The sequence below is a fragment of the Notamacropus eugenii genome, chromosome 1, assembly GCF_028372415.1.
Source record: "Notamacropus eugenii isolate mMacEug1 chromosome 1, mMacEug1.pri_v2, whole genome shotgun sequence".
NCBI classification, from domain to species: Eukaryota; Metazoa; Chordata; class Mammalia; order Diprotodontia; family Macropodidae; genus Notamacropus; species Notamacropus eugenii.
Genome location: NC_092872.1, coordinates 492,919,334 through 492,931,049, shown reverse-complemented (window position 1 = coordinate 492,931,049; position 11,716 = coordinate 492,919,334). Strand labels below are relative to the sequence as shown.

At 40.8% G+C, this 11,716-nt stretch overlaps 1 protein-coding gene across 2 annotated transcripts; it reads right to left on the bottom strand.

The window, feature by feature from the left end:
* Nucleotides 1–2,763: 2,763 nt before the first annotated feature.
* On the bottom strand, nucleotides 2,764–10,299 carry C8G (complement C8 gamma chain). 2 transcript variants are annotated; one of them, XM_072633049.1, is made up of 7 exons: nucleotides 10,081–10,285; nucleotides 9,479–9,615; nucleotides 6,843–6,913; nucleotides 6,422–6,532; nucleotides 6,098–6,199; nucleotides 4,471–4,509; nucleotides 2,764–3,175 (listed from the first exon to the last, which is right to left on the bottom strand). In XM_072633049.1, exons 1-7 carry the CDS (start codon nucleotides 10,216–10,218, stop codon nucleotides 3,162–3,164), a joined length of 612 nt encoding a protein of 203 aa, XP_072489150.1. In that variant the 5' UTR covers nucleotides 10,219–10,285; the 3' UTR covers nucleotides 2,764–3,161. The 2 variants fall into 2 exon arrangements, with proteins under 2 accessions (XP_072489150.1, XP_072489149.1); XM_072633048.1 differs by lacking the exon at nucleotides 2,764–3,175 and adding an exon at nucleotides 4,129–4,253 and having other exon boundaries at nucleotides 10,081–10,299.
* Nucleotides 10,300–11,716: the final 1,417 nt, after the last annotated feature.

The window sequence follows — 11,716 nt, the reverse complement described above, 5'->3', positions numbered from 1 at the left end:
GTCTCCCTGTGTCTGTCTCTGTCTCCATTTGTTTCCCTGTCTATGTCTCTCACACCACCCTTCTCACCATGGGGGGCATAGAGAAGGAAAGACCCTGCTACAAACACACCAGCAAAACACATTTCCACCTTGACCATATCCAAAAATTCATGTCTCACTCTGTATTTCTAGTCCATCACTTCTCTGTTAGGAGACAGGTAGCATTCTAAATCATTGGTCCTCTAAAGTCATGACTGATCTTTGTTTTTATCAGTGTTTTCAAGTCTTTAAAATTGTTTTTTAAAATACATATATATTATATATATTGTGTGTATATACACATATACATACATATATGTACACATACAAATTATTTCTTTCTGACTGAAGTATTTTCTCTTTAATCTGGAAGCTCTGAATTTTGGCTATGACATTCCCATGGATTTTCATCTTGGGGTTTCCTTCAAGTTGGTGGACTCTTTACTTTTCTTTTTAGTTCTAAGAGGTATGGGCAGTTTTTGTTTGTGATATCTTGAAATATTATATCCTAGCTTTTTTGTTTTGTTTTGTTTTGATTTTCGGGTAGGTTGATGATTCTTAAATGATTTCTCCTTGATCTGTTTTTCATATTTGATAGCTTTCATTTTCTTCTATTTCTCAGTCTTTTGACTTTGTTCTTCACATTTCTTGCTGTCTCATGGTATCATTAACTTATGGTTGGTCCATTCTAATTTTTAGGGAAGTCTTGGGTAAAGTTTTATAACTCTTATGCCAAGATATTCATTCTCTTTCCAAGCTTCACCTTCATAGCTTTCATTTCTTTTCCAATTCTTTCCCTCTATTGCTTTCATTTCATTTATAATACCTTCTATACTTATTTTAAAATTCTTACCTTATGTCTTCCAGGGGTTCTAACTGATCTTGTGTGCCAACTATGTTTTTCTTTGAGGCTTTGCCTATAGTCAGTGTTTTGGAGTTATTCTTCTCTTCTGGATCTGTCTCAGGTATCCCTAGTATTGTAATAGTTTCATATCCTTTTTGGTTTAGTCATTTTTCTAGTCATCTGCTCTGAGTAACCTGGCATTGCTGGACTATCTTGGGGTTCTTTTGGGACTGAGTTTGTGATCCTGGTGCTGCAGAGAAACCCCCTTACACTGCTTCCCTAGGTGATGACTGAGTCTATGATCTGCTCTGCATGATCCTAGGCTGGGGCAATCAGGCACTGAGTCCATGTTCTAGGCTTCTGAAGCAGCTGGGCTGAGCTGAGGCTAAGCCCAAGGTCAGTTCTGTGAATCTGTGACTAGCTAGGAGCTCTGGGCATGAAATCTGAGCTCCTCACCTTCTGGGAGACCTTCACTTTTGACCTTGAGCCTGGGTCTGAGTGACTGAGTGATTAGCTCTGGGTACCCCCAGCTGCTGATCTAGCTTAGAATTCTGAGCATTGAGTCCAGGATCCCAGTCCACTCCTGTTCCAAAGATCCTGCCATAGGCACTTGCCTGGAGGTCGAATTTATGATGTTGGGCTGGAAAGATGACCCATTGTCCTTCAATTTCCTCTTCACTACTCTGGCATTTTTAGATTGTTACAGTGGTGGGAGGAGCTGGGGGCTCTACTGCTTCTTCCTCTTCTGCCATCTCGAGTGACTTCAAGAGCAGAGAAGCTGTACTTTAATTTAGCTAGTTTCCTTGGTAATCCTATATAGTTTGTTTTATGCATTTACAAACAGTATTCTGAGAGGGAGTCTGTAGGCTTACTAGATTGTCATGACACAAAAAAAAGGTTAAGAACTCTTAATCAAGACTAATTCTTTCTTTCTGCATATAAGGAGGCAGAGGCCTAGAGAAGGTTAAGTGACTTGTTCAAGTCTGAGAGAGTAAAAAGAATTTGGCATGAACCCAGAAGCTCTGTATTATGGGGGTGTTAAAGGAAAGAAGCTGACAAACTAGTTTTCAGGGTTGGGAAGAAAGCTGTAGCCAGGAGCTACTCCGCAGACATTCATAGTGTCTGAGCTCAAAGGACTTTAGGGAACCCTCTAGTCCAATTCTTTTGTTTTATAGATGAGGAAGCTGAGGACTGGAAGAAGAGATTTGCATAAGGTCACACAGTCAGGAGGAGGAGCCAGGACAGAAGCCATGTCTCCTCATTCCTGGCCCAGGCCTCTTTGTCCACCCTACCACCCTGCTTCTTCATTCAGTATCTCATCCTGGATAGACAATGACCTGGGACTCTCTTCTTCCCTCCCCAGTACACAGTTATCTCCTCCCCCAACAACTCTTTCCTTTGGGTGACTTGGCCTTTTCAAATTCATGCCAGCCCCTGCTCTGGATCCTCTGCCATCTTATGCTTTTCCCAAGGTCCCAAGAATTGGGCCACTGTGGGAAGGTATCCACTATCTCAGGAACAAACTATTTCTTCTTGGGCTGAATAAATCCTGTTGCTACTGTGAAACCTTGATCCAGCTTCCCAAAGCACCCTGAGAAAAAAAGAGTCCTGGGGGCAGACATATTAACCCCCACTAGGCAAAGAGTTTCTTTTCTTCTCTTTTAAACAAAAAGCTGAGATATATGCAAAAATTGTGTGTGTGTGTGTGTGTGTGTGTGTGTGTGTGTGTGTGTGTGTGTGTGTGTGTACTTTGTGGCCTTGGCTCACTCATCCTTAGTCAGTGACCAGAAGTGATGAGTCAAAGACTATCACCTAAGAGGGTTATAGAGTCTACAAAATGCTGGACATGAATACTAGGGCAGACTCTGTAAGGGAGAAATGAGACCATCAAAAAGAAATCATCGGATTGGTCAGGAAAAATTTTAATGAAAAAACCAATCACCCTCTTACGCTCCAGTCTCACCAGTCCTTAGGGGCCTTTGTGGACTTGGGAAATACCTTCAGACATTGGACAGGCCAAAGCGGCTGAAACCTATTGTAGTCACCTGGAAATCAAGGTCCCTATTAGGGTCAGGGTTTAGCAAAATCAAAGGTTATTGGAATTAGGGTCTTTGGTTAGAGGATTGTGGAAACAGTGGGGTCAAAGGTCCAGAGAAAGCACCAGTCCCAGACTCTTGGGAATCAGGCCCTGATCTCTGAATGGACAGCAGTCATGATGAGGCCTTGGAAGCAGCTGACAAGCCCTCCACTCTCTTACTGAAGACTGCGCTGTGCCAGGCTCCAGCCTCTCCATTCCGACTCAGCTTTTCACTTCTGCAACAGAGAAGACAGACTAGGCACTGTAGGCAATTGTAGCCTTCCCCGCCCCCCCCTGCCCCAAACCAATGAACTTGTAACACTAATAGCTCACATTCACATAGTGCTGTAGCATGTACGAAGTACATTCTTCATCTCAACCTTGTGAATTAAGGAGTGAAAAGTATTGCCCTATCTTATAGATGAGGAAACTGGAGGCTTTCTGGTCAAGATGGAAAAATCAGAGGCTCTCTACTTATACACCTCTCAAAAGAATAACAAGAGAAACAGAAAGAGATTAATAGCTTTTAAAATATCACACAAGAAAATGAGAATCAGCCCAAATAGAGAAAGAGAGTCACGGAGAACATAGATACAATGGGGGGGGGAAAATAATGAGGTGAAATAGCAAAATCCTAGAAGCAACACAGAAGAAAGAAGAAACAACGCAAGCTATTACCAAAGACTGCCTCAATTTGGATAACTGACATGCTTAATTTGGGCATGAATTAACACTGTTATGAAAATCACAACAGCTCAGAGGAAGTAAAAAAAAAAAGATCAGTGGGAACTGAGGCTAGAATTAATTTTTTTTAAAAGATCAGGAAGAAGTAATAATAGTTGTTAAAAACCCAATGAAGAAATTATAACAGGAAAACCTCAAAAAGTCAAATGAAGCAATGTACAAAGGACTTACTGTGTAGCAAAAAACAGGACTATAGAGCAACATGGTCTAAAGTAGAAAAATAAGGTCAGAAAATGATTCAATTACTGAAAGAATTGGAAAATATAGCCTCAAGTGACAGCTCTGGAAGCTAGGTCAAAACACAGCAGCAAACACAAATTTAAGAAAACAAAAGAATATGAACACCATATTTCAGGAAATTATTCAAGAAAACTTTCCAAAATTAACAAAAAATAAGTAGCAATCTACAAACAGAAAGAATTCACTGGAGTCCATTGAGGAAACTGAGACTCTGGGAGGTTTAGTGATATATACCTAAGGTCACACAGCTAGTATTTGAGCACAGATTCAGGTCTCTCACCTCCAAGGCTCGAGCTTTTTCTACTAAACCACTTTGAAGTTGTTGGGCTCCTAGAAAATGAAAGGCTGAAAGTCCCTAAGGATATACAATGAGATATTAAATGGGACTGTAGGTTTTGGGTGGAGGGAGAAGCTAACCATGAAGTGTCCATTCTTCTGGGATGGGGATGATCCAAGACCCTTTTTCTGTATGTTCCCCTGTAGAAAACCCAGAGGACAAGTTCCTCTCCATTCCCTATTCCCAGTTCCAACCCAAGACTGCACTCACCATCCAGGATCTGGAAGTCATGGGAGGAGTCACAGAATCCTGTGGGCAAAGAGGTTAAGGATTAGGGCATTGGAGTAGGCACAAAAAGTACCAGGGCACTAGGAGTTCCCATTAAGAATCTTTGTAGTCTCAGTCTCTGTTCAAATAGAGGGAAGGAGAGAGGGGAAGTGGGAAGTCAAGTCAGGGTTAGAATCACCAGTTGTCCACTCAGTCAGAGGTTCATAGAGGTTAGGGCTGAAAGGGACCATAAGAGATAATTCTGACTTCATTTCACAGCTGAGGAAACTGGAGCTTAAAGAGGTTGTGACTCTACATGACCTAGGGAGACCTAAAAGAGATATTATAACTAGAAGAGCATGGAACATATTACCTATCAGATTTATGGATAAGAGAAGAAGTTATGAATAAACAAGAGACAGAGGGCATTATGGGATACAAAATGGACAATTTTGATTACATTAAATTAAAGGTTTTGTACAAATAAAACCAATGTAGTCAAGATTAGAAGGAAAGCAGATAAAAGTCTTATATCTCAAATATATAGAGAACTGAGTCAAATTAATGAGAATATGAGTCATTCCCCAATTGATAAATGGGTATGAACAGTCATTTTTTGGAAGAAGAAGTCAAAGCTATTACAATTGTATGAAAAAAATGCTCTAAACTATTATTGATTAGAGAAATGCAAATTAAAACAACTCTGAAGTATCATCTCATACCTATCTGATTGGCTAAGATGACAGAAGGGGAAAATGACAAATGTTGGAGGGGATGTGGAAAAACTGGGATACTAATAGACTGTTAGTGGAACAGTTGGTGGAGTCAGTGGAGCTGACTCAACCATTTTGGAGAGCAATCAGGAATTACGCTCAAAGAATTATAAAACTGGACATACCTTTCAGCTCAGCAGTACTACTCTTAGGTCTGTTTCCCACGGTGAAAATGGGAAGGAACTAATATGCTTTGAAATATTTATAGCAGTTCTTTGTGGTGACAAAGAACTAGAAACTCAAGGGATGCCCATCCACTGGGGAATGGCTGACCCAGCTGTGGTGTATGACTGACTGAATACTGAATACTACTGCTCTATAAGAAATGACGAGTGGGCTGCTTTTAGGAAAACACAGAAAGTCTTGCATGAAATAGTGCAGAGTGAAATGAGCAGAACCATGAGAACATTGCACATAGCACCAGCAATAGTGACTAAAGAGTAATGGTGAGTGATATGATCATTCACATCAACTGCAAAGCACTTATGAAGGAAAATGCTATCTACCTTCAGAGAAAAAACTGATATATGGAAATATGAATTGTACGGTTCCACATATATTTTTATATCAAATGTTGGCCTTCTCTAATGGAGGATTGGGAGGAAGGGATGGAGATATCTCAGAACTCAAAATAGAACAAAAAAATAAATAAAATTTTAAAAACAGAGAGAGGCTGTGGTTCATTTAGTGTTGGATGGCGTCTTAGAAGGGGAGAAGGACATGGACAGTGGAAGGCTCCTCTGAGGTCCCTTCCAACTCTGAGGTTCTGTGAGTCTGTGGCCTGGGAAAGTCCAGGGTATAGGAGATTGGTTCCAAGAGCCAAGCAATAGGAAGGTCACATGGGTGGGAAAACTCACCATAGGTAGGGAAGTAAAAGGTGAAGTCTTCGCTTAGTGTGGCATCAGTGACACGTTGTTCGTACTTGCTCAAGATATCATCACTAACGGGGAAAGACCGAGCTGTAGGGGGAATAATGAAATAGTCCTCAGGAGGGGTCTCTGGAAGTTACTTGGTCAGGTAAATCAGAGTTTAATCATTTTCTGTCTCTAGTCAGTGCAAGTGTCAGAGGCTAGGGACAGGGATGGGAAGTGCATGAGTCTCAGCTTTGACTCTTTTTCTCTTTCTCCAGCATCTTCAGTGCGGTTCTCTGTCCCATGCCCATCTCCAACCCTCCTCCTTACCATAGAGCTTTATGGAGAAATGCTGGTCCTTCTGATAGTACAAGATGGCATATTGGTGGTAATCTGTGTCCCTCACCACCACTGTCACACCACTGCTACGTCTTTGTCGGCCTAGGAACAGATACTGTCATCTCACCTTGGATCTGGTGCCTTAAAAATGGGGAATGAGCTCCAGGGCTGCTCTGGGTTGCTTCCTCTCCCATGCTACCAATTCTTTATCGTCCTAACCTACTCAATGTCTAGAATGCGTCTCCCAGAATTGCAAGCACCTACTGTCATCTCTTCCCCCTCCCATTACTTCCTCCCAGCTAGGACTCACTGCAGTTGAGTCAGGACCTAGGATTTCTTAATTCTGGGCCTTTCAGTCACTGTTGCTCCCCAGAGCATTGAGTTTAACCCCCTCCCCCATGCCCACTCTCACCTTGGAGATGATATCTGCCCTGGAGTTTGGTGGGCTCATACTTTTGTTTGATTTGCCAACAGATACCATCCCTAAAGAGCAGATATATTAGGACAATAAAGATAGGGAAGGCAACCTGTCACTTTGGGCTGAGGATTAGTCCAGAAATAATTTAGGTTAGATATTAAAGAGTATTGAAGCATAGGCTATCAAGGGATATTGGAATGGGATATAGAGGAAGATTGAGAATTCTCTATAACCTTGGGCAGATAATTTCTCAGAGCCTCAGTTTCCTCATCTGTAAAATGGGAATAATAATAGCACTTACTTCAAACAGCTGTCATTAGGATCAAATGAAAAGTTTATGTTAAAATATAAAGTCTTTTTTTGAATATCAAAGTTCTAGCTATTATTATGATCATAGTATGGAGGTGATCCTGGGTTCTTGGAGGCTATACGCGTGGAATGTAACTTTTGATAGGTCCTATCAAACTTGAAAAACTTTGAGTTTGGGCTGGGTGATGATTGCATGTCTTGCACAAGGACTGGTTTTGGAAATGTTATTGAGGCTCCTTCAGGTTGGCTGGTAGGAGATTTGATCTTTTGGTCATAGAATCTCCTGAAGGCATACAGGGGTTGTGATCTCCTCCAGTGGAAAGAGCACCCACGTTGGTAAAATTTTGAATCCTTGAAGTAGTATGGTAATAGTAATAATAACAATACATTTATTACCTGTTGGACACTGAGTAAGATATGATTTGGTGGCTAGAATGATGCATCAAGAGCTCTCTCTCTTTCATGGATTGACAGATGACAAAATTGCCAGATTACAAATACAGAGCTTACAATATTCTGAAGGACTCAACCAATAAACTCAACTAGAGCTGGATCATTATCACAGACTGAGCTGTTGCCCACAAGTGCCTGGACATAACCTTGATTCATAAAAACTCAAGAACTAGGTTTTTAATAGATGCTACCAGGAGCATGTGGAAGCAGGATCTATTTTTAAATTTTTAGCACAAGCATTTGCAGCTTGGAAATCAGCAAACACAAACACTGTAAATCAGAGCTTGAATTATCATTTTGTTGATTGTCTAGAGTCTAGACTCAAGAAAATAATGGTAGAAAAGTTAATAATACAGATGAAATGTAAAAATGTGTCCTGAATCTTTAACAGCAGGAGAGCTGGCTGTTAAAGACTTACCAGCACACCCTAAATTCATGATTTCTTAGCTACATGAAAGAAAGTTTTCAAAATATTGAGATATAGGAGAGAAGATCAAAACCTTGTGGGGACAGAACAAGGTACATGGATCCCTTTTCTCTTGTCTGGTATTGGAGTTGTAGGTGACTAAGTGGATAGAGCACCCTCTGGAGTCAGGAGGACCTGAATTCAAATCCCACTTCAGACACTAGCTGTGTGTCCCTGGGCAAGTAAGTCACTTACCCCTGATTGCCTCAATCCCTCATCTGTAAAATGAGCTGGAGAAGGAAATGGCAAATCACTCCAATATCTTTGCCAAGAAAACCCTAAATGAGGTCATGGAGAGTCAGCCAGGCCTGAAACTATCGAACAACAAATGACATTGGAGTTGACTGAGGATGCTTGTGGCTAGCCAATAGAGGATAAGCTTCTATCCTAATGCTTATATTCAGCTACAAAAAACACTCATTTCATTCTCATATGTAATCATCTATAGAATCTTATATATAAATGAATGATAGTAGAAGATTCATTTGTCTATCTCAACTCCTTTGAAAAAGATAGGAATGAGACATTGAAGGTAATAAATCTTTTTTTTTTTAAATTAACAAGCATTTATTTTTTTCCCACTTTCCAGTTGCAAATGATGACAACAAAAACCTTGTTAACCAATAGGTCAAGTAAGACTAGTGCAAGACAAATAAAAAAACCAGATTCCCATATTGTCTATGTCCAAGAATGTACGTACGTCTCATTCTGCATTTTGACTCTAGATGATAACAGATCTAATGAGAAACAATAAACCTCTCCTGGTCCCACGTCAGCGTCTTAGCTTGAGACAGGCTTGACCCCCTTCAGAGTACATAAGAATATTAAGAGATATAAGGTACAATGTGTTGTAAAAGTCTTAGTCCATTTTTAAGCTTTTGGGGACACTGTGAGTATGTATATATGCATGTGTATGTGTATTATGCACAGAGGTGGGTTCATGTAGGCATCTAGGTAGTGGAGAGAGAGCAATGGAACTAGAGGCAGGAAGAACCGAGTTCCCATTTGTTCTCAGATATTCAGTAGTTTTATGACTTAGACTTAGTTACTTCTCTGCAGACTGCCTCCATTTCTTTATCTGTAAAATGGGAATAACAACACCTACTTCCCCAGGTGGCTGTGATAACATTTGAAAAATGTTTTGCAAACTTTAAAAGCTTTATCAATATTTTATTATCATAGGGGAAGACACTTGTAGGAACAAGGTTGCTGAAGCAACCTTATAAATTGTCTACTCCAATACCCTCATTTTATATAAAAGGAAATTGAGGCCCCAAGAGAGGAAGGGATTTCTTTCTAGTTACCCAGGGTGCAAGTCACACATTCTATCACATATCATAAATCACAAGCACTATCAAGCCCTCACCTTCTGTGTCAGGCTCTCTTTCCATATGCTACTCACAGTTTCCTGAATGTATTGACAGCCAGGGCTGGGCCAGACACTGCAACCTGCATCGACGTGGCCTCTGATCTGTGGCTAGACTCCAGAAGATGGCTGCACTTGGAGGCTACAGCCACCAGGAGCCATGTTCCTGAAAACTGAGGAGACAGGTGGACTGGGACTAGAGAGACTTGACCATGAGTCCCAGGTTGAGGAATACCCTCAGGGTGTCTAGGAGGCCAGGAGGGAAGTGGGGAAATCTCCAGGTTGCCAGGAGGCAGAAGTAACCCTTCCCTCCCAACTGGTTCAATTGCTAGGACAAGCACAGAGTCTATAGGACAGAATAAGACTAGGATCTCACAAGTCTTATGGTGGCTGACATACAGACAAGTAAGACCACAGGTATTCCTGCTCACTTTTTTTGTGTGTCTTTGGGGAGCTCTTGTTCTAAAAGGCTCTCTACAGCTTCATTTTGACTTCTGCCTTGGGAGTCGCTGGGAAGATCCTGCTTTGGGCAAAGGGGTCCTTGAGTTTTCTAAGGCAACCTTGCACCTGCTCTTCTCTGTACCCCCCTCTGGCATTCTAAGGGCCAACTCTTCCCTCTCTTTCCTTATCGTGCCTACCTGATGAGGGTCGAAGTCAGCTTGTGGTTGGATTTTGTCAATGGGAATCAGAGGTAGTGGGGGCTTCTTCGGTCTCTGACCAGAGGTGCCAGGGGCCAGGAGCAGAGTGAGGAGAAGAGCAGACCTCAGTAGCAGCATGGTAGCAGTTACCCAGCTTGTGAGTGAGAATGATAGCTAGGGGTAGGAGGAATGGCCCTGGAGCCAGGGAAAGCCAATCAATAAGTCAGAGTCCATTTGTCTGCATCTTGGCTTTAGCAGGACTCTGTGTAGCCTAAATGCGTCAGGGGGAGGAGGGAGAGGTACTTCACCAAGGGGGAACCTCCATTCTTAGATTCCTTGCCTTTGGCAAGTCCCTGGTCTGAACCCTGTCATCATGAGGAGCACATGTTATAGAAAAAATGAATATATGCTTGCTGATTAAAACATAGGACTGTAGAAATGACAGATTATTTACCTCATTTCAGCCAGATGGTGTAACAGAGCACTGGGCCTGGACTCAGGAAAATCTGAGTTCAAATCCAGCCTTAGGCAATTTACTAACTGTGTGATCCTGGACAAGTATCTTAACCTCAGTTTACTCAACTGTAAAATGGGGATAATAATAGGACCTACTTCCCTGAGTTGTTATGAGGATCAAATGAGATAGTATTTGCAAAGCACTAAGTACAGTGTTTGGCACATAGTAGGCACTATATAAATGCTAGTATTTTATATGGAACTTGGACCTCTTAACATGGGATACCTCCATTATGTACTATAGTTAGCAAACTGTATTTTATCTTTGCAATATTACATACATGCATACACACAGACAGAAAGTTTGGACCATTGTATAGACCAGTGCTTCTTAAACTGTGGGACGAAATCCCACATGGAGTCATGTAACTGAATGTGGGGTTATTGAAAAATTTGGTAACAATAAAAGGTTTCTGAATGTGTAATGACCAAAAATTAATTCAAAATTAAAGGTATTTCTGGCAGTCCTTGCCCCTGTTACACTGTGCAACTTCATTGCAGCCGTGGTTCTGAATATACGACACGAACACTTTATACTGCGTGCCATGCAATGCCAAAGAACATGCCGGAAACACCTTGGCTTAGATTCAAGTCTATTGTATGTTACAAATTGCAGTGTTTTTACTGTACATGCAAAATCATTAAATGAATTTTAGCTTAAGATTGATAGAATTTCCAACAATTTCTGAAATGGCCCTATACTTCTGCCATTTTGTACTATGTATTTATGTGAAGCAATGTTCTCAGCACTGATGATTATATAATCAAAATATCGATCAACTCTGAAAAACACTGCAGTATCAAATGCTGCAGTATCAAATATTTGGCCAAGATTTAATTCTTTATGTAAAAACAAACACATACATCCATCTCACTAGTATGCATATTTTCTTTCATTTTTAATAATTAGTAAAATTACATGTATACCAAAGAATTATTTTAAAATAAATTTCTTTGTGATTTATTATCAGTAAATGTTTGATTTGTATACCTATTTTATATGCCTATACACCCAGGGTTGTATAAAAATTTCTTGGATGAAAAAGGGTCACGAGTGAAAAAAGTTTAAGAAACCCTGATATAAGACCACTAGTATAGAGGATATCTAGTGTAGAACCTC

Excerpts from the sequence above, each read along its gene's own strand:
- C8G (XM_072633048.1), bottom strand. The coding sequence starts at position 10,218 with ATGCTGCTACTGAGGTCTGCTCTTCTCCTCACTCTGCTCCTGGCCCCT. Across the intron at positions 9,616-10,080 it reads CTGACTTCGACCCTCATCAG|TTTTCAGGAACATGGCTCCT; the intron begins GTAGGCACGATA and ends CTGTCTCCTCAG. Across the intron at positions 6,200-6,421 it reads TTTCTCCATAAAGCTCTATG|CTCGGTCTTTCCCCGTTAGT; the intron begins GTAAGGAGGAGG and ends TTCCCCCTACAG.